Source organism: Hylaeus volcanicus, chromosome 2 (assembly GCF_026283585.1).
Source record: "Hylaeus volcanicus isolate JK05 chromosome 2, UHH_iyHylVolc1.0_haploid, whole genome shotgun sequence".
NCBI lineage: Eukaryota > Metazoa > Arthropoda > Insecta > Hymenoptera > Colletidae > Hylaeus > Hylaeus volcanicus.
This window is the reverse complement of record NC_071977.1, coordinates 984,810-1,006,749: the sequence shown is the minus strand read 5'-3', so window position 1 is coordinate 1,006,749 and position 21,940 is coordinate 984,810. Positions and strand designations below refer to the sequence as shown.

General features: G+C 49.0%; 1 protein-coding gene across 3 annotated transcripts; it reads left to right on the top strand.

Moving 5' to 3' along the window:
- The first annotated feature begins 7,635 nt into the window (after positions 1–7,635).
- LOC128872325 (serine/threonine-protein kinase BRSK2) lies at positions 7,636–20,997 on the top strand. 3 transcript variants are annotated; one of them, XM_054114917.1, is made up of 13 exons: positions 7,636–9,083; positions 13,165–13,345; positions 13,578–13,718; positions 14,020–14,170; positions 14,380–14,595; positions 14,676–14,875; positions 14,977–15,207; positions 15,612–15,907; positions 16,778–16,926; positions 17,140–17,292; positions 17,359–17,533; positions 17,963–18,192; positions 18,573–20,997. In XM_054114917.1, exons 1-13 carry the CDS (start codon positions 8,981–8,983, stop codon positions 18,795–18,797), a joined length of 2,451 nt encoding a protein of 816 aa, XP_053970892.1. In that variant the 5' UTR covers positions 7,636–8,980; the 3' UTR covers positions 18,798–20,997. The 3 variants fall into 3 exon arrangements, with proteins under 3 accessions (XP_053970892.1, XP_053970893.1, XP_053970891.1); XM_054114918.1 differs by having other exon boundaries at positions 16,775–16,926; positions 17,963–18,174; XM_054114916.1 differs by having other exon boundaries at positions 16,775–16,926.
- The last annotated feature ends 943 nt before the right edge of the window (positions 20,998–21,940 follow it).

Sequence of the window (21,940 nt, the reverse complement as noted above, 5' to 3'; positions counted from 1 at the left end):
CGATTTACCGAGATTCTATAGCCGAAGAATTTCGTTGTTCACGTCAACGAATTAAATTTTACTTCTTACCTCGAAGAAAGCGAGCGGAAAATTACAACGACGATGCCCCTCGGACTCGTTCGAATCGTAGGAACGAGCAGCGACACATCCGACTCTTGCTACGTATAATCTCGCCGTTTCGGCCTGTCAGGCTGTGTTCTCCTATCGGACGAGATACACGAGGCGAAATTATTCCGTCGACCCTCATCCCCGCCCTTTGGAGTGTCGGTAACGGATCGGCAGAGTGTACGTGACAGGCACTGTCTGAAACAACCACGCAAATGGTTTGTAAAACTGTGACGTCACGAAAAACGATGCTACGCCAAAGTAGAACAAACGTGCAACGCGAACCTTTTAATTTGAACCGAACACGCGAAGCACGCGTCAAAGAAACGCGTATTACGCAAAGACAAGAAAAGCTTCGGTGCGAATAAAAAAAAAAGACTATATCTCTTAATTGATCGGTTCCTTCGTTTCTTCTCGCGATACACGCAACGCGTAATCGAGACGCGGTTGATCGACTCGAAGCGGAAACAGCTCGGGTAGGAAGGCCGATAGGATTGATTTGCCGTGCGGCGCGGCGGGCCAGTGGTTTGACCTTTATCGACGATGATACTTCACCGAACCCTCGGACCGGTACATCACGATCGGCATTTTCCTGCGGAACGAGTAATCGAGCTGGACGAGCGGAAGAAATATCGTAGAAATACGAGGCATCGGAGTGCCATTCGGCAGGCCTATTCGGCCAACTATTTTCTCGCGTATTCCCTCTATCAAAGAACGCTCGAGACGTTTCGAGGAAGCGATACGTGAATCAACATTGTCCCCCGATACGTATCTACGAACTATCGACAAATTGAACGAGAACAACGACGATATTAACTCTTTTTACGAGTAGGGCGATTTATTCGATAACGGAACCAGCGCACCGAATTTGACCGAGATTCGCGCGGAAGTAACACGCAGGCGAATCGGTAACTGGTTAGCGGATCGAGGATGGTAATCGCGATGCACGATTCATAGATTTGAGAATACTTATTTCTATGCGAGCGCCGCGGCGTGGGAGAACCGAATCGAGGCGATATTTACGTGACGCGCACTTCTGAAATCAATCGGAAACGCCGCACGAGCTATCTAGACGGTCCGTACAACCATTCCTCACGGATTTTACACGAATGTGCACTCAGTCGAGCACAATGGACACCCCCGGTGACTAAGCCGCATTTCCGTAATACGGGGGAAATCTTCTATTCTCCCTCTGCGTTCACTCGAGCTACCGTTTTCGTGCCACTGTTCCACCGACAACTGTGTGATTAATGAACGGTTCGTCGCGTCTCCTGGAAATCCTCGGGCCTAATTTTTTTTTATTCGAGAGACGAAAGACGAAATATTCGATTCCCTTTCTTTCTCATTCTTTTCGTCGAATTTTTCGTCAATTTTACGTTATCCGTTAAGTGAACGGCTTTCGTGCTAGCCTTTGACGGACCCTCGAGTTATTAGTCGCGTGACGCACAGCCACGCGTTGGACGTAAACGAAAAATCAATCGCTCCGGTCCGACGTATCGCGTAACCAACCGAACAAAATCGTGAACCGTATCGATCGAGGATCCTGGGTAGTTAGTTTTTACGTAGCTCGGAAAGATGCTAATCGCCTAAATCTACGGTTACGCTAATTTACATTAATCGCATTCGCTGGCGTACACGTGGGAGGCTAAACGAGTCGATTCGTTTGTATCGCAAATGCGGATTGTGTTTCGTAAGAACGAAATCGGTAGTCGAGTAGTAGAAGGAAAGATTTATATCGCACACCGGACTGGAGCGAAAATTCCAGATAGGAAGGTGCGCTAAAGAAGCCAAGGGATCGGCGTACCGTATTTCCAGGGCGACGCGTGTACTTGTGCATACAGACGCGAACGACTAGGTAAGTACACGGAGACTAACGCCGTAGATTTTCACGAGAGTGGCGAGGCAACACGCGTGCGCGCGATTACGCGTATCCCTGACAAATAACCGAACACAGTAATTCTGGCATCCCCTACGAGGGTTCTCGAAGGGCTCGCAGGGGACGGTCCGAGAGAGAGATGGACGTCGAGAAACCGGCCGCGCCGGCAGGATAGGCGACGAGAGGAGAAAGGTATACAAAGACGACGACCGAGGATTCGAGGAGAAACGAAGAGGGAAAGAACCAGGACGAAGGGTGCGGTAAGAAGGGTATACTACCTCGTGCAAGAGCCGAGTCTTACCGCGTTAATTGCAAGTACTTCCCTCGGGGTACCGCAACGGGTATACAGTTCCACCCACCTTGCAGGTTCCACCCCATCTAGTAGGGTTTAAGGGTACGCAGGGATGATTCGCGCACCCCTTTTTCCCTTTTCATGCTCACCCGGGTCCTTTCATTCCTCGCCAGTGGTTAAAATATTAGGATTTCCCCGAGGTCTCCTGCGTTCGTGTTAGAGCTATCGCCCGAGAACCCGCTCTTCTCTTCTCCCTTGCCTTCCCTTTTTCGTTACCCTTTCTCGTTTCCTCTCGTTCGTTCCCGTTCCCGTTCTTCGGTGGCTCGTCAACGACTCGACGCGACGCGACGCTGCGCCAGCCGATTCGGTCCTCGAAAACTCTCCTTACCCCTTGACATCCTCGAACGAATCAACCAACGGACGGACCAGGATTCCAATGAAAGCCGAGCTCTCGTTCCCCGGTTCCCGCGGTTCCGATCTTTGCGTAAACGAGGCCGAGAACTCGTCGAGCGGCAGGGTTTCTCAAATTCTTTCTATCGCGCGGCCATTAAACGAACGGTTATCGTAGAAAATCTCTCGACGGTAATTTTGCGATTCCTCCGCGCGTTCCAGCCACTCGACGCGTTTCTTTCTTGGCGAGAGACGCGATGCGAACGCGCAAAACGGACGGAACGAGGGAGAAAAAGAAGAAGGGTGGTTTCGGGTGCCGCGGATGCGAGATACCGGAATGTAGAACGTACTAAATTACTTTCATCTCGAGTGCTCGTGTTTTTCTTCCGTGCGTTCGCGACTCGTTACGCTCGCACGCCTTTAATCATCGAGTTATCGCGAAACGAGCGTAATCGCGTAATTGTCCACCTCGAAAGAAACTGCAAGTTTGTCGTCGTTAACGACAAATAATCTCCATTCGTAGCCCTAAATCCTTTATTCTAAATGATTCTAACGGTGGTAATTTATTTATAAACTCGTCGCAGCGATACCGTGTACCGTGTCGAACTTCGTACTCAAAAGGAACCGTGGTTGTATCGCGTCCCACGGGAGTATCCTAGCAGACCCTCGTGATTTACCATGCTCCGGGGTCCATGTACGGAATACACATTTAATAGAGATCGCATTTACAACTACATAAATCAAACTATGGCGCAGACGTGGACCGTACCACGTTCGAACGTCAGCTTCGTGTCATCCTTGTATATTTCATTTGACCGCATACATCCGTAACTCGACCACGACAGCGTGGTCGTCCGTTGCGAATGCCGATGGACATTCGATTCCAACTCTCGTCGCAACTTTTCCGCAAATTTGCTCGTTTAAAACCTCGGATCGCTTCGAACGATATGACTACAATATTTTCGCAGACGTCTAGACCCTCGACTTTCCTCGGGAAAAATTCTCCGGAGATGGAGAAGAAGGCGTCGCCGCGCCGACCTTTGATAAAAACGTCGTTTGCCCCGGAAAAAGAAATATTAGGGAAAATGTAAAGTAACGGGATATTAAAGAACGCGGAACAGCGGTGATCAGGGAGAAACGGATGGATAAGCAAAAAAAAAAAAAATGCCGATAAGAACGAACCGTCAAAGAGGTTAAAGAAAACGAAGGCAGAAAAGAAAGGAAAGATGCAAAAAGAAGGTAGCCGGAGGATAGGACGAAGAAGGGTGCGTCGAGTGTCTGGTGCTGTTCCGGCCTGTGTTAACACTTCACGCCTCCCTTTTACGTATTACCACCCCCACTTAAAAACTTTCGCATGAACTTGGACGGTCTGAGTCATAAAATACAGCCGCAACTGCTCTTACGCGATACGCCATGCAACGTTCAAATGAAAAAAGTTCGAAACCCCTAAAATTTGGTCTCCCTTGGCCGCGGATCAAATTGCCTTCGCTAAGACATCTCGTTCTAGGATCGTTTAATAGTCGCTGGGACAATATGTTCGCGCCATCCGATTTTTCGAATCGTTATAGAAATTCGATTGCGGGACTCGCGATTCCGCTGGATCCTTCGGACTGCATTCGGTTTCTGGTTTCCGGTCTCCGGGAGTTTTCCACAGGAAGCTCGTAGGCGGCGGCGAGGGGGGGCGTGTCGTCTGCGGTGCAATGAATAGGCTCAGGCGAAGTGCCAACCTCGAACTCTGTTTACTCGTTCCACCGCGCAACTGGCATCGTGCTGCATAAAGCGAAGCGCAGCGTACGAGTGGACCGGCTCCGACGCCGAGCCCGACGTTTCCCTCCTGGTGCAACACGTTGCGTCGCTTGCACTCGAATAGACGAGCGCGTGCACGCTTGAGGGTAAAATCGCTCCGACCCCGATGAAACTCGCAGAGATGCACACCGTGTTCCTCGGATTGTGCAGCGACTACGAACAGGGTCGGCTCTTCGCGAAAAGGTTAAACTCGTATCGTAGAAAAACACTTTCTTCGAAGGCAAGCTTTTTTTATCGGAAAGAATTTCATTTGGAAAGGTCGTCTAGCCGATGTAGACACGGTAGAAATATTACTCGCGTCGATCGAGATAAAGAAAACACTCTGTAGAGAGAAAATGATTTCAATTGTTCGCTCGTAAAGCAACGTCGAGCCACTTGACGTTATTACATCGCCATCGTCCCGAAACTCCGGTTAGAGGAGAGAAGGGCGATGAAGGATCCTTCAAAGAGCGTCCCGAATGAAGAGCGAAAGCTTTGACGTTAACGGGAAACGCAGCGCTGCAGCTTGACTCGCGATGCAGGATATAGCGAGCAAACGCGTTACCATACAACGCTCAACCAGACGCGAACGAATACCTACCGCTGGACAGCGATTTCAATGAGCGAATCTCTCGGAATAATGTAAACACCGGTGCTAGTCGAACACCACCTCCTGCCAGCAATGGATGTACTCGATCCATGTGTAGGGGTGCGAGTACGGTCTATGCGTACGGTGCATCGACCTTTAAACCCCGGAGATTTAATGACCGAAGCGTTCCGCGGCTCGCGGCTTTTCGGCCGAGTATCTCGCCTCGATGTGTTACAATTTACGCGCCGAAGAAAAAATATCACATGTTTGAAAGTCGATTAATCGGCCGCGTCTAAATTCAAAGGGAAGTCTCCTATTAGTTTGGTTCGAATCTTGTGTCAGCCACACGCGAGGAACGCGAAAGTCGCGTCGTCAGGAGTCGGTTAACTCGAACCATCGTTAACGTAGGACGGATAAAGGGAACTCCGGTCGTTGTTTACCGTTCTCTCGCATTCCCGTCACCCTCGAGCAATGCGCGAAAGATCAAACGCGAAGACCGTTAATTTACGTACAATTAACCGAGCACAATTCCTGCGCTGTTTCGCTAATAACGATCGATCGATCTTCGTTTCCTGTGAATCGAAAATGCGGTCTTTCGGTTTACCATTTTCGCGCGAGTTCAATCCGCGTTTATTTCGTCGCGTGTATATGATACGTGCGTTATAAAGTAGACTTTACGAACGCGTAAAAGTAAGATCGATTCGATTGAACGCTCGGCGATGGCAAATTTATCAACGATCGATAAAAATAGGAAGCGAGATCGCCGCGGGCACAGGAGGAAGATTTAAAAATATCAACAGGAGGGTCGAAAAAAAAGTTGGGTCGTCATTCGATCAGAACTAGCTCGTAAGAAGCCATCCCCTAGGAGCTTTCCGGTGTCAGACGCTTCCTGTGTTCCTATCTGCCTCTATATACCTATCGATCCTCGGCCTGCACCCTCCTCTTTGTGCCATCCGACTGTCGCCTCTCTCTTTTCGTCCGCCTTTCGTCCTCTCCGTCCCTCCAGGCTCGATCTATATTGCATTCGTACCCCTCTACGCGAGGTGTCCTCGCTCGTACCTCGCGCCATAACGCTCAGAGGGTAATTTTCCTTGCATATTTATACGCACGTCTCATCGAAAAAAAGTGCCTCCGTTAAATGCTCCTCTTCTCGGCTCTGCATTCTTCTCTCTCTGTCTCTCTCTCTTTATCTAGCCATCCATCAACCTATCTATCTACGTCTGTCTTAATTGATTCCCGTTACACGAGGTTCGATGTTCCACGACCGCGAACGTCTCGTTCTTTCTCGACGCGATTATTTCGAACGATCAAGAGGGAGTCCCGTAGATGATGAGTACAGAGGAACCCGCGTCACCTACGAATTTGACTAGAGAAGGGCAGGAATGACGATGGTCCGTCTCTTCGGTCAATAATTAATCCGTTGAATGATTAATCGGTATCCGACCGGCCAAACCGACTGACTTAACTTGTCTGATTACGTCGCGAATAATTGATTAGGTCGACGTAAGGTTGGAGTTCGGTTCGATCGGGTTTGACGGATTCGTACGATACCCTTCGCGAAAGCCCTACTCGAAAAAGCTTGGTTTTTAAAAAGAGAACGCAAAGGCATCTCGAGTGCGTCCCGTGGTAGAAACTCCACGCGGAAAATGTAGTTTAAAGGTCTGCAACTGTCTTTTCAGGCAAGGTGAAGTAATTTCCGGGTGCGACAAGGGTTGCGTTTGCACGTAAAAATGAGTGTTTAGCGAACCTTTCAACCTTCTTTCGTTCGTTACGGCAAAGTTTCAACGAAAGCGACCTCTCGCACCGTTCACAGCCCGCGCGCTACTTTGCGCCTGCATCTGTTGACAGAACTTTTAGATGAATCTAGCCGGGGTCTTTGCACCGCGACGAATACGAGCTGATCGATTCGCTCGTTCGAGTGCAAGTTTTCGAACGTACCGTTGATAGTTACGCGTTACGAACCGATTGTTTGAAAAACGAAAAAAATGAACGCTCGGCGAATACAAACGTTTGGAATAATTTGCTGCTAGATTTTGCGCGTCGATCTCTCCCTGTCTCTCTTTCGCGCGCACGCGCGCGCGCGAGCTATCGTTGGCAACCAGCTTCGCGACGCGAAGGATTGGAAATCTTTCGGAAAGCTCACGGTCCTTTTTCACCTTAGACACGAACCACGAGCAGCCATCCTGGTACCGACGAGAACACACCGACCTAACCCCGTGCTACGTACGATAAACCGAGAGAGTCGAGTCTCCCTTTTCCGACTCCCTTGCTTTCAGCGATGGGTTCGATTGCTCGGGCTCGTTCGAACCAGGATCGACAAATTTTCTCTCGACCGTGGCGAAGTATGTTTGGCACGATCGATGTTCGTTCGTTGGCTGGTTTGTCGAGTTTCGAAAGCGTTCGAACGATTCGAAAAGATCGACTGGTCCGAACGGAGGTTCGGCGAGGCTCGTAGCGATCGCTACTTACCACCGGTTCAGCCAGTGGGGCGAGCTAGGGGTGTAGGTTGTAGGTGGTGGCGGGTGTGGAAGTGCGCGCGCAAGCTACCCCCTCTGTAGACTCTCGTGTAACACGTAATCGAACTGGGAGCGCCGCGGTTCGTCGTCAGCTCCGTCATCCGCGAAAGACAGGGCTGAATCTTTGACGAAACGAGCCAACTAAACGGGGGGGATAAATCAGCGTAATCGAGGAAATAGAGGAGAATCCTCGTTGAAACGGCCCTCGATTCGAACCATCGAAAAGAATCCCTGTCGAGAGTCTCCGGTTAACCAAGGGACATCGGTCTAGGTGTTCTGGCTGATGTAGTGACATATCGGTGGTAGTGCATGAGTGCGAGTGCGTAGGGTGGAGGTAGCAGCGGAGCGAAGGCCAGTCGACGAGCTTCGAGGTTCGTATTTTCCTCCTAAGCGGAAGCTGGAGGTCGCGAGTACACGCTTAAGGGCATCGAATCGCGCGAGATTCGATAAGAAACCGCGAAACAACATCGAAAATTGACCGCTGCTACGCTGGAGCGGTACCGAAGAGACGTGTCGAAGCGTCTGGAGGGTGGACGAGCGCGCGAGGGTGCACTGGTAGGAGAGTATACTGCAGCGTTTCAGGAACCGAGCGTGGTGAATCGTCGATCGAAAAGTCCAAGTGGAAGTGACGGAATAGAGGGTGCCCGAGGAGTCGCAATCGCAATGGCGCCGAACGCGACTACTCCTACGAGGAGCTTGGTTTTCCTCGGATTCGATGGTGGTTGGGCGCCCGCCAAATTCACGTGAGCCCACCCCATGCTACTCGAATCGCTGCCGTCCTCGTCGCCTCGTGATCGAACCGATTCCAGATCCGGACTCCTCCTCGCGGTCCTTGTTCCATCGAGGCCAATTCCCTCGCGATCACGTCGCTTCCTTCTCGTCGCCTCCTCCCATGCGGCGAACGCGGACCATCGCGCGACCACCATGAAAAGGATCCGCAAGAGGCAGCCGCAGAAAATCAAGGACCGGTCGTGTCAGTGACACAGTGCGTGCATGTGCGACACCCGAGCGAAGGCCAAGTTTCCTAGTGGACTCCTACACCGTATTCGTATTCGTCCTCGTCGAAGGGAACGAGGATCTTCCTTCCCTTCGACGACTCGGTGATCCGGTCGCCTCGCGATCGCGCGAGTGATCGTCATGCCGCGAACGCACGGGATTCGCGTCGCGAACGGAGAACGAGTCACTTTGGTGAAGTGATCGCGTCGGACGGAACCGAACGAGAAACCGAGGAACCGGACGGACCGGATACGAGACCCGAGGAAATAGCTGAAAGAAAACGACCGAGCAAGAACCTCGGGCTGGGTGGGGGTGGCTGGAGGGCGAAAGGCGGAAGGCGGAAGGCGAAAGACGGAAGGAAGCCAAGGAAGCGTGTTTTTATAGGATAATCTAGCAACCTGGCGGACCAGGAAGAAAGTGGCTCGGCGACGATGCAGGGCAAGGAGAGCCCCGTCGGGTCCAACACCCAGGAGACGACCCATCAGTATGTCGGCCCTTATCGGCTCGAGAAAACCTTGGGAAAGGGGCAAACCGGTGCGTGCTCCAGATTTTTCTTTACGATTTAACGATATAGTCGTCTCTCGCTATCGCCGATGGACCCGAACACCCTTCGTACCGCTTACAACGTCTGCCGAAACGTTTTAATCGTCCTACGATTGATACGACTTTCTACACGCGAAATCATTTTCACAAATAATTTCCGATGCTAAACTTATCGTTAGTTGCGACGTCGTTGTCAAACTCGTGGTGCATTCCGTGCAACACTTGCTATTTGCAACGATTAAATCGTTTTCGGTGACGATAAATCTATTTCCGTTCCAACTGCTGCACGATCCACGCAACGAAACTCCGTTACGTGTCGTTTGATCTTCGATACGTCTGAAAAATCGTCCAGATATCCTTTGATAGCATTCCGAGCGAAGCACAGCGGACGTAGAACTGCGCAAGAGGATGCATAATTTTTGTACGCGAGTCGAAACAAGGTGTCCCGGCCGAGTGAAAAGAACCGCGAAACGGAGCCAACCGCCCTCCGCTTCGACTCGCCGCTTCACCGGTTTCCGTTGCCCCCAAAGCGACCAGAAACACGTTCCCCGGTAGAGAATGAGCCTTTCATTAGTCGCGTGCACACTGCATAGTTTTCCATGCTTTAAGACCGCGACCGTTCCCGTGAACTCGACTCGCTCGAACAAAGCGTCTAGAGACAATCGCCGACTCTCGCGACACGATAACCAAGTCCAACGTGTAAACCAACTAGACGAGCAACCATGCGACGTTTATCTTCTTTCGCGTCGGTTCCGGTAGACGCTCGTATAATACCTTTTCTTCTTGCCGAAGCGTTCGAAGAATGCATAAGGTTGTTCGTAGGGCGTGACAGTTCGATACGATCGACCTCTCGGCAGTGATAATATCGTTGTATAAGCTGACGCCTGCGAAATATTTTCTTCGTATATGTATATCCTCAAATTGTATTGGAACATTCGAAGCTTTTCGGATACTTGATCTTTGTATAAGAAATCTTGACTCGTAACTTGGTCGTATCGTGTGTATTTTTTTTCGACGAGCTATCGAATTTTCATCGAACATTTGACCCCCTTTTTCGGCTGTACCCTTTGCCAGGAACCAGATTCGTTCCCATGGAGACTATTCAACCTACTTTGGTTGCCAAAAATCCTTGAAATCTTGTCCATTTTCATTTTCGATTCGTCGCATCGAAACAACGTATGCGAGTACATGCGATGTAACGCGGAAAACTTGCTTCTACGTTATTTCCATTACGCTATACATTTTTTCCACGGTTCGAGATAATTTCCCGACAGATGTACGTACAGATTCCGTCGTTCGTCGAACGCACGAGAATTCGATGGAGCGTGCAATCCACGAAATATCCAGACGTATAATTCGATTTCGCTGACGCTGCGGTCCGATTCGCGACGAAAAAGGGATTTCGGTGAATACATTTGCATATTGACGCGGGTCATCGACCGAACGGAACAGCAGCTCGAGTATTACGTCGGCGTGGTGTTACTTCGACGATGTCGCGCGAAAATGTTATGCTATTCAAAGAAACGACCGGAGGACCGATCGTGGACGGGTGTATTTTGTCGACCTCGTGGGCGATACGCTATTCCCAGCGTCGTTCGCGAGCTAGAGAAAAGAAAAATTGAACCGTGGGGTAACGAGCGAGGATGATCGATGGTTTGACATAGATTCGTCGAATTAGTTTGAAGGAGCACCTTGACAGATGTAGGATCGCCCGTGGCGAACGACTCATCGTAAAACGCAAACAGGGCTTCTCTGCTCTATATCGTAGTAGGAATGATTACCTACATGCGCTCCGGTACATCGAGTGCTCGCTTACGCGAAACAGCAACGGATACGAGAAACGCTAAATGACGATGGAACGGCGACAAGATGTATCAAAGTTGGGGTTGACTCCGTGACAAAACGGTCGAAATATAAGCTGGCGAAAAAATTGATATTCGCGAGGGGATTAACGTTTCGTAGCGGCGTTGATGCAATTTCTGTCCGGCGATCGGACGGGAAACGCGCAACGGGGCCAGTCGCGATACTCTTGGCGAAATTTTCGTTCGGTCCATCGTTGTCGAAATTCCTCGCAACGATCGAGATGGTCCAAAGCTTCTAATAATCGGACGATAACTCTCAAGTTGTTTCTCATTAATTCGTTACTCGAATGAAAATTTTGTTCGCCTTTGTCTGCGGTTAATTATAGACGGAAAAAATGGTCTCGCGCGATGGTACGTTTATTTTCACTAAATCCGATCGCGTTTAATTCGATGCGAAATTCCGATCTAGCAGGGTGGAGCGTCGTCGTAACGAACGCACGGTGTGTATACCAGGGACAAAGGAGAACCGTCTGGAGCGTTATGAAATGCTCAATAAATTGGAAGAGGAATTGTAATCGCCGGGAAAATCGTAAAAGCCGCCTCGCGGAAAGGGCATTCGATTAATTAATCGACGAAGGGCGCTCGATTCTTCTGCGCCATCGCCGGCGCAACGAGCTCCGATTCTTTTAGCATTCTCTTTTAATTTTTTGTTCGGTTATCTACTTAGGGAACAAAGGAAAGGAAGAGTCGGCAACGGGCGTTTTTAAACGGATAAAGACATCGCGTCGTTCCGGTCTTCGGAGTCGGTTTAAGCCAATTTAGTCGCTCCTATACATTCTGCTTTCTTCGCTGTTCTCTTCTATCCGCTTCGTCGTATTTTATCGTTTTCCTCGCCGCGCCGCGCCGTTACGAATCACCCCTCGACGGCTCGATAAATCTCAACTTTGAAAACGCGTCGCGTCTATTCGTTTCTCGCTTCCCATACTATCGATTTATCGATTGTTCGTCAACCAACAATTTTCTTCTTTTTTTTTTTTTTTTTTTTTAATTGTAACGTTTTTACGACAACGAAACTGAACGAAGGAAATTACACATTTTCTCTGTAACCCTTTCTTCGCGTAATCGTGCAACACTCGTGGACACTTTCGACCACGAGTTCGAGCACGAGTCGGAGTATTTCGAAAAGCAAAAATTAAGCACGGGAGCGTGCCCTCGACGCGAGCCACTCGACTCTCCTAACGAGTATTTAATATCAAAATATCTCCGGACCGAAAAGTGATTTTACGAACGAGAGCGCACTCGCGAATTAATTATGCGCCCTGTAAACCAGTTCGCGTGCTCGTTTGATATCTCGAGTAGGTAAATACACGGAGAAACAGCGGTAATTGAGGGTTCCGGAGTCAAAACGTTTCGAGCTTGTCCTGCCGAGTTCACGGTCCGTTGCGAACTCCCAGTCCACGTTTCTTTACCTTTCGTCGCGACCAAAAACCAGAGATGGGCAAAATTTCATAGTGTTTTGTGTTTCTCCTTCCTCCTCGAAATTCCGTGTTTTCGCTCGAATGCATTCTCCGTCGTTAAAAGTCGACGAGATAGAACGCGGAAACGCGGAGGTCGTAAACGTAAAATTGGCATTTAACCACGATTATCGCGTTACCGGATCATGGTCCCGAATCGCGTTCTACGATGGCAACGATTGCGACACGACGCGACACTCTATGTTACATACGCGGTACAACAAACGCGACCTGGTCCTATATTATGCCGCGAATATGAATATTTTGGAATCTGGTGCTTTCTACGGGGAATTTGCGCGTCCCAGTTTGGACCGTGTTTATCGCGGATAGGAATATTTAGGTGACTCGCGTGGAAGCTCCACGGATTTCGCTCGCAGGAAATCGACAAAATTAGGTTCGAGTAGTCGCGCGTTACATCGGCAAGGTCTCCACGCGACGCTGTAGTCCCTACTTGGAAACTTTCCGCGATTTGCCAAGTGGAAGCAACTTGATACCACTCGGATAAAACCAGCGTGTTTGCTCGTCGAAGTAGCTGCATATGTACACACATCCCGATGTCCCCGAGGAGTGACTCAGACCTCGAAAAGGATCTTCGATAGGTCAAATATGTATGTCCCATCCCGTGTAACGCGTCCATTTCCTCTATCGTCTTTAGTTCGAGTCGGCTCGCGAAACTTTCTCCGTGGCATCGATGGAACGGGGAAAGTCGAAAAGACAAGATGAAAAATGTACAAAATATTTGATTGTTTGCTTCAGGATTAGTGAAACTTGGGGTCCACTGCGTGTTGGGCAAGAAGGTGGCGATAAAAATCATCAACAGGGAAAAGCTGTCGGAATCCGTGCTGATGAAGGTAGAGAGAGAGATCGCGATTATGAAATTAATCGATCATCCTCACGTGCTTGGCCTTTCGGACGTATACGAGAACAAGAAATATTTGTGAGTACTCGTGAAAGAAAGCGACACGGAAATTTGTCGCGGCTCCGACGATGTCGCTGAACTTTTAATTCGTCGGTTCGAAGAGAGGCGTTTGTCGAGCCGTTAAAAATATAAAAGGAAAAAGAGCAGCGAAATCCACGCGCTGGACAAAAGCGTTTTACTCGCGGGCCCTATTCACGGTTGGAAGAATACGGATGTTTACGACCACTGAAATTGTACTTTTTTCTTTCAGATATCTTGTTCTGGAACACGTATCGGGCGGGGAACTGTTCGACTATTTAGTGAAAAAGAGTAGACTAACGCCAAAGGAAGCGAGAAGATTTTTTCGACAAATAATTTCCGCGTTAGATTTTTGCCATAGTCATAGTATATGGTGAGTAGCCTGTTGTAAATTAAAGAGAGAGAGAGAGAGAGAGAGAGAGAGAGAGAGAGAGAGATGCATGTAAACGAGGGGTTGTTGTCGGGCGCTTAGTTGGCCATCAGGGAAAACCTACCCCAATCGAATAAATACAGATATACGGAGCTAATTTCACGGGAGGGACACCGCGAAACATCGGCTTCGATCGATCAGACATCGAAATTAGTTCACCCTTCGTTCCGCGACTAGGCTAGTCGTTCGTCGCGGCCGAAACGGTCCTCGCGATGCATAATCGAATTGCGTTTCTGCTTTCCAGTCATAGAGATTTGAAGCCTGAAAACTTGCTGCTAGACGAGAAGAACAACATTAAGATCGCGGATTTCGGAATGGCGTCGTTGCAACCCGCGGGTTCCATGCTGGAGACCAGCTGCGGATCTCCTCATTACGCCTGCCCCGAAGTTATTCGAGTAAGAAACGACGTTTAATTTTTCACCTTTGGCAATCTCGACGAGCGAAAGTAATCGTAGCGTTTTAAAATCCACGCTTTCTTTCGCGCGCGTGTCGCGAAGAAAACGAGCGAAACCGATTCGTGCTTCGCCGTTAGCCAAACCCTCGTTCGAGAATTTAATTAAAGGGGTGAAGGGGAGAAAAATACGGAACGATTGCGCGTTCGCAGGGTGAGAAATACGACGGCAGGAAGGCGGACGTTTGGTCGTGCGGGGTGATACTTTACGCGCTTCTGGTAGGCGCGTTGCCCTTCGACGACGACAATTTGAGAAAGCTGCTGGAGAAAGTGAAGCGCGGGGTGTTCTACATTCCGCACTTTGTGCCGCCCGAGTGTCAGAATCTGCTCAAGGGGATGATCGAGGTCGATCCGGATAAGAGATTAACGGTAAGGCGAGAAATGACGCGGTCCGCGTTGCGCGCACCGAGACCGGCTGCCGATAAATCTCGATTACCGATTTCCCCCAGCTGGCGGAGATAAACAGGCACGTGTGGGTGACAGCGGCGGGCAAGGGCGAGTTAGAGTTAGAACTGTCGATGATGGACGTTGTGCAGACCCACGTTATTCCGTCCGTGGACGCAATCGATCCGGACGTGTTGCAGGCGATCGCTAGCCTAGGCTGCTTCAAAGAGCGGGACAAACTTATCCAAGAACTGCTCAGCCCAAAGTAAGATCAACAAAGGATCCCAAGGATTAACAAAGTATCCAAAGTATTCGTTCCTCGTCGATGTACTTTTCCTTACGTACACCTTGGTTTTCCCGATGCAGCCACAACACGGAGAAGGTGATTTACTTTCTGTTGCTCGAGAGGAAACGAAGAAGACCGGCGTGCGAGGACGAGCTGGAGGTAATGAGAGGAGGCGTCAGGGGATCTACGGGACAATTGGAAGCGGATCCTCCTAGGAAACGAGTCGACACGTGCCGAGTCAACGGCAGCACGGCCCTCAATCTCGGCGAAATTAGCCACGGCTCACCTTTGACTCCTAGAAGACAGTCGAGGTGAGTACGAAACCAACATTTTTTTCAAACGACGAGTTGACATCGATGGCATCGATTCGATATCTCGTTCCTATCGTTAAAGACAACCGCTGCTCTCTTAAGCGACCCGCTGAATCGGAATCGTCTCGCAATTTAACGGTAGGCTTCGTCGAAGCTTCGAATCGCGTGACCGTGTCGCGTGCACGATATCGCACGTGCTTCTCCTACTCTTTTTCTCGGTCGCCCCTATTCTTTGGCACGTGCGAGTTGTACGCGGACGATGATACGCTCGATTAAAATTGTCTTACGTCGAGCCGCGACTGAACCTCTCTTTCCTGATCCGAGGAACCGATCGATCGAACTCGACTCTGTGTCACGATCCTATTTATTAAAATGGTAAAAATGGTGAAAATGTTGCGTCGTAGCGCGAGACACCACGCTCGTCGATCGCCGAGCACAGGATGCCACACGCACGCGTCCCATTCGCACGCGTCAACGCCGGGCAGTTCGCCGTTGCACGGCTCGAACGCCGTGGCAGGACTCCTGAGTCCTCACAGGACTCCTCCGAGCTCGCATCTGATCGTAAGTCAGACGGGAAGCCCTCACAGACTGTCGGCTATCACGACCACTGCGGGCAACGGAAACACGACCAGTCCGGCTGTCGCAGCTCCGGTTCCGACATTGCCCAACGTGGGAATAGAAATAAACGACGTCCAACAGGGTGAGTTAAATCGGGTACAAAGTGCGCCCGTGGGAGAATACGATAACCTCGATAACGGAAATACGAACGCGATATTGAAATTCCTGCAGACCGATGATACGATTACGTAACGGCAACATTCCGAGTAACATTCCGCGACGGTATCTTCGATTCGCCCCGCGACGACACAAAAGTTTACGTCGACTAGCATAATTCCGAAACGGGGTTAAACGTCGCGAACAGAGTCGCGATACGATTTTCCAGACAATTTCTCGAGCAACGTCGCGAACGTTGAAAACGTTTGTAGAGACGAGACAAAGGCTTCGGTCATCGGGACCCTCGTCGATGTCTGAGTAGGCATTTTGTCTTAGCTGCGAGGGCTACCGGCAGCTGGGACGGTTTTAAAAAATGCAACTGACCTCCGTGCTCGGAGCGGAACGCCGCGTAACGAGCACATCCCCGCGTACGAATCATTGTTAAAGAGACGAGACTAATACGGCTGAATGCGCGTGCATCCGCCCTCGGAGGTCTTTGCGTGCAACGCTCGCTTCTTTCTTTTTACCACTTTTTTTGTGCTTTCTTTCTCATCTTTCAGTCGAGGAATTTCAAAAACGAACACAGCGTCGAAAAACACGGGGAAAAATGTCTCTTTGTTCGGGACAGTACGACGCGTTCAAACACTTCTCGACTCTCGTCTCGCTAGGCGCAAAAGACCGGGCGGTTAAAAACAACAACCGATTCGTGATACAGCGACGATAAAATTCGTTAACGATATCGGCGACGTAAGAAATTTTCGTCGGTTTACGAGAGATGTTCGCGCAATAGCAACTATACGGAACGGAACGGAATTCTGGTCGTGGCTCGATTCAGAGACAATTAATTTCGCAGTAGTCGCGGTCGGTGTTACGCCGCCAGGATCACCGCACACGGGAGCTGGTTCCGGCGCCCATCACTGGAGATCGAGGCTAACCACCATCAAGAATTCATTCCTGGGTAGCCCTCGATTTCATCGCCGCAAACTGCTCACAAGTACCGAGGAGGTACGTGTTCGCAAGCAAGATCAGAACGTATCCGTTAAACGCGCGAATTTCGCATTAGCCCAGGAAAGAGAGAATAGCGTAAAAAATGAGAATACGAACGCTACCGCTGCTAACGTTTAAATCTGTTGGAACGCTGCAACGAGTAGCCGCGTGGAAACCTTTCCGCGCTATACGTTTCAAACTAACGTTAGAAACACCGTTTCCGGTTCGCAGGTACACCTCACGCCGGATTCATCTCCAGAACTTACGAAGAAATCGTGGTTCGGCAGCCTGATGACTACGGAGAAAGACGAAACGTTCACCGTTCTCGTTAAGGGGAAGGTATTGGCCAGCGTCAAAGCCGACTTGATTCACGCTTTCTTATCGGTGAGTGTCGAACGATCGCGGCGTTCCGCGCGACTTTCCGCGAATAAAGCAAGCTTCACTCGACAGATAGCGGAGTTGTCTCACAGCGTCATCTCGCCGATGTCCTTCAAAGTGGAATACAAACGAGGAAGCACGGGACCCGCGATGTTCCAAAGACAAGTGCGTTTTCAAGTCGAAATCAGCGCCATTTCGAAACAACCGAGCGAACCGTTATTCGCCATTACCTTTACTCTGCTAAGCGGTAAGTAAAAGTTCCCGATTCTACCGTAACGATTCCGTCTGCTGACGAAAACGTACTCGATCTCGACGTTTTTCAAATTCCGATCGTGCCTCGCGAGTCGACGGAAACGTAATCGCGAGCGTCGCGCAGCGCATCGTCGAGCTTTCGCTCGACGAAACAACGAGAGATAAAGAGCAGAGGGTACAAAGCCCCCACGAAACCAAGCCACGGAGAACGGTAGATCGCAAGGTGGTGGCGTTTAGCATTTGGCAATCGTCCAAGCGCAACTAGATCGATGCTACCTTGGCAAGTGGAATCTTACGTCTTTCCTACTTGTGTGCGCGCGTATAATTTCAACTCGGAGAACTATCGTGCTTTCACGCCCTGTCGTGCGTTCGAACAACCTTTGATTAACATCGTCGAATACTTGACCTTGGTTTTACTTTTCAGGTAATATTCGAAGATTTAGGAGGGTTTGCGAGCACATTCAGTCGCAGGTCTGCTCGCGAAACGTAGGATTGAGCTTAGGAGGACAGAGCAGACCGGCACCGCCGAGTCCGCGAGCCTCGAGGAAGTTTGCTACGGAAATGAGCGAAAGTTCCAGTTGCGGCAGCGACACCAGCGAACGACTGTTCGTCAGCCCGCATCCAGCTACCAGACAGGTAGTCTGTTTCAACAAGGTAGCGCATCATCTTCCTCCTCCTAGTTATCGTATCGTTGCGATACTTGTTTTATTCTATTCGAAACGTCCGTCTCTTTCGAAACCAAGTACCTACGCAAAAGGGTGAAAGAAGTTACGCAACGTTCGACCACCCCTTATAACCGTCCTAATAACCAACCATGTGGTCGTATCATTCCGATTATATTATTTCTCGATACTTATATATAATTTACTTTGACGATATCCGCCTCGTCGTGGCTCGCCAGAAACAGAAAGCTTTAGTCAGCTTTTTCGAGCAGCACCGCCACCGCAACCATCACCGACACAGTTACAAAACTCTCCCAATCCCTGTGTCTCGGTAATTACGCGACGTTTCACGTTCGTTCGTACTGTTTCCAGATCGACTCCGACATGGAGTCCGACACGTCCGTATTCGACGTGAAATCGCCGACACGCGAGAACGGCCGTCGAAGTTCCACGTCGACGAACAATAATAACCCGTTACCAGGTGACGTGACGCCAACACCGGGAAGCCCGACGAAGGCGGTGCGCAGCAACTCGGAGAGCCAAAACACTCCGGAGAAGAAATGCGTGACCACGATGAGCGGCAACAACATAGCGTGATACTACCAGAACTTTCGTTTCGAGTTTCGATCCAGCCTGAAGAACCTGTGGGACAGCGCCCAGAGATTCTGGTGAATCTAGAATTCGACGCGGCGAACGCGATCCAGTGACGATCGACGCCGAAGAAACGTGGAGAATCCTGAAACGATGCTTCGGCCGAGAGCGAGCAAACTTTCGAGGCGAATCGAGCGATCGACAAAGTCGATTTCGCCGTCGAAACCGAAACCGAACGCGAAGCAAGTTGTACGATCGGCGGAGCGAAAGATTAAGTTTGAAACGGAGAAGATGAACGACGAGGTGGAACGAGCTTGGGTCGAGGTTCGTCTCTAGCGATGCAAGAGTGAGAAAATCGGCGGGAAACGTTTGCGAAGAAAGCATTCGGGAACCGTGGAGATCTCGGTTCCGATTTCCGGCCGCATCTCGTGTGCACAAAATATTCGACTAGAAACCGACGACCACCAAGAAAACGTGTGCCGGAACGTGGATCGTTCGCCTTTCGCGTCTCGTTTTCCAGTGATAATCGCGTTCGATTCGCGAAATCGAACTTGACGCGAATGTGAAGTGCAATAGTGACGTTGATATCGGTGTACACCGGATCGTGTCGTTGTAAGAGTGTTTTACTTGGTACGTATTATCCTGTTGTGTACCACCAATTAACGATTTCGTTCTCGTAGTATGTAAACGACGAAAGGACAGTTGAGGCCGGAGAAGTTAAATGGAAATTAACGTTTGCGTATTTTTCTATTCGCGTCTTAAACACATCCCACGAACAGGTAATAAACGTTCGTTGGTGGATAAGATCGATTATACCAGGCGTTGAAAATTTTGAAACCGAGTGTAATTGTTCTTATCGACCAAACGCATCGATTTCCACGAAATTCTCTCGGTTTTCGTTGAAAGAGCGCGCGAAATTTTACGTTGAAACTCGCCGACGCCAGTTTTCGATTAAATTAACCTCTCCGGAAATTAAAGCTTTAGAATTGTTCCCGCTTTTCGTCGAGGGGGGTTCTGTTTGTTATAGGTATGGATTAATTGCATCGTTGCGCGATTCTTTAGACGACTTTGTTGCATATGCGTTAAGTTTCAAAACTATCGATTCCATCGCGAACGATTCTGTTTCATTGGCTCGAACTGTCTTCTCGATTTTCTCGTCGCTTCAGAAATCGAAAATGCGTCGTAAAACGTCGATTATCCGAACGTCGATCGATGGAAAACTCGATTACCGAAAGAAAAAGAAAATAAATGATAAATGGGACGAATCGAATACGCCGAATTAGAGAAATTTCACCCGTGTACCTCTTTCGAAAGTATTCCCGAGAAACGCTTATCGCAAAAAGTTTCTGTTACGTTGCATAATAAACGTACATATATGTATAATACAGCATACGATCTCTCCTATTCTCCCCTCATACGTTTCCGACGCACGTTTTCCTATGCTACGCAAAAAACGAATCCTTTCTCCGTTTACGTCGGAAAATCGATGTTTTATTACGTACAGCGAAGAGCCGGATATGCCTTATATACGCGAGAACACGCCATAACTCGATTCCAATCCGCCTTAATCGAGCAGTTGGCCGCCAAGTAACGCGAGCAACGTTCCACTAAATGGTATGAAACTTGAATTTTTGATAAACGCAGCTTCCCGACCGCGGAGTGAGAATGGAAACTCGAGCAAAGTATCGTCTGCGATTAACGTTTACAGCGACGCTATTTTTACACCCTCCTTGCAATAAAAATAGAACTTTCTAGCGTATTTAGTGCTAAAAGAATGCGCGCGGTTCTCGATACCCGGCCACCGATATTTTCCATTCTCATCCTGCGCGATTAGGTTTACGTGACAGAAAATTTCAATTTTATTTCGAAGCGGTCCTCGTTGAAATTGAAACGTCGAACCTTCGGGGAACGAACGAATTTTCGAGTCGCGAATCGTCAAATTTACCACCTTGTTCTCGGTGACTCTCGTATCGAGACGCGTTACGATAAAGCCGGAGCCAGTTCTTGTTTACAGCTACTGCATCCGTAAACGAGATAACGTTATCGTAACTTTCGTAAAACGCGTAACGGAGAGAAAGAACAAAAAAGACACTACTAACGAGAACAAACGAGTTAAAAATAAAAGAAATTCACTCCCGACGCAGCGATCGCGTCGAGAGATTTATTTTTTGCACGCACGAGGAAAACATTTCAAAAGACTAATATATAAATAAATAAATAAATAAATAAATAAATAAATAAATAAATAAATAAATAAATAAATAAATAAGTGTATATATATATATATATATATATATATATATACACTCATCCGTACACATATAAATAGTAGGTTTCAGTTACAAACGTCGCGTACGGCTTCTTGTCTGCTTGAAAGAGGAACAAAGGTAGAAGAAAAAGGGTGAAAAGTGAGTAATTGGCGTGAAAGGATAGGATCTAGCATTTCGAAGCGTAGAATATCAAGATAAGCGATAAAAGAGTATACTTATCGTACACGTTATTCTCGACACACGCATAACACACACAAAAGACACACACACACACACGCATACACACCCGCGCATGCTAGCGCAAAGAAAACAAACACACAGAGAGACATATCTCGAGAATTGTCCCGGCTTCTTAGTGGAACGGCGAACGCATTGTAAACGCGATTAGCATCGATTTTTAACCGAAGGCTCGTTATAGATGTAAACAAAGTCGAATCCTGCCGATCGTAAGAATCTTCGCGAGTCTGTTCGCTCTCGACGAGTCGACAGAATCCAGCGTACATACAACGAACGAGTGAAGCTCTGGAATGTTAAACCGTTGTATTCGTAGAAATTGTCTAGCATCTAGCGTTTCTATTTTTTTTTTTTTTTTTTTAACCGTTTCTAACGTTCATCGGGACGAGCATCTCGCGCGAAACAAAATCGCCAAAGTAGAATCACCGAAAGTACCAGTCGACGAGGAGCGAATCCGCAAGTGAAAAACATCCTTTTAAGTTGGTGTAATTCGGTGTAACGCGTTTCGCGTAAATATCTGCGAAAGTTTATCGTTGTAGCAACTTCGATCCGAAGAATCTTACCGGCAGTCAAGGCGACGCGACGCGTTAGTCGTTAATGTTGTTGCGGCTAGATAGACGTAGGCGAGAGAATTCGATCTCGAAA

Coding starts and splice junctions, on each gene's coding strand:
- LOC128872325 (XM_054114916.1), top strand. CDS start 8,981: ATGCAGGGCAAGGAGAGCCCCGTCGGGTCCAACACCCAGGAGACGACC. Junction 14,876..14,976: donor CAAGAACTGCTCAGCCCAAA/GTAAGATCAACA, acceptor TTCCCGATGCAG/CCACAACACGGAGAAGGTGA. Junction 17,534..17,962: donor TACCTTTACTCTGCTAAGCG/GTAAGTAAAAGT, acceptor TTTACTTTTCAG/GTAATATTCGAAGATTTAGG.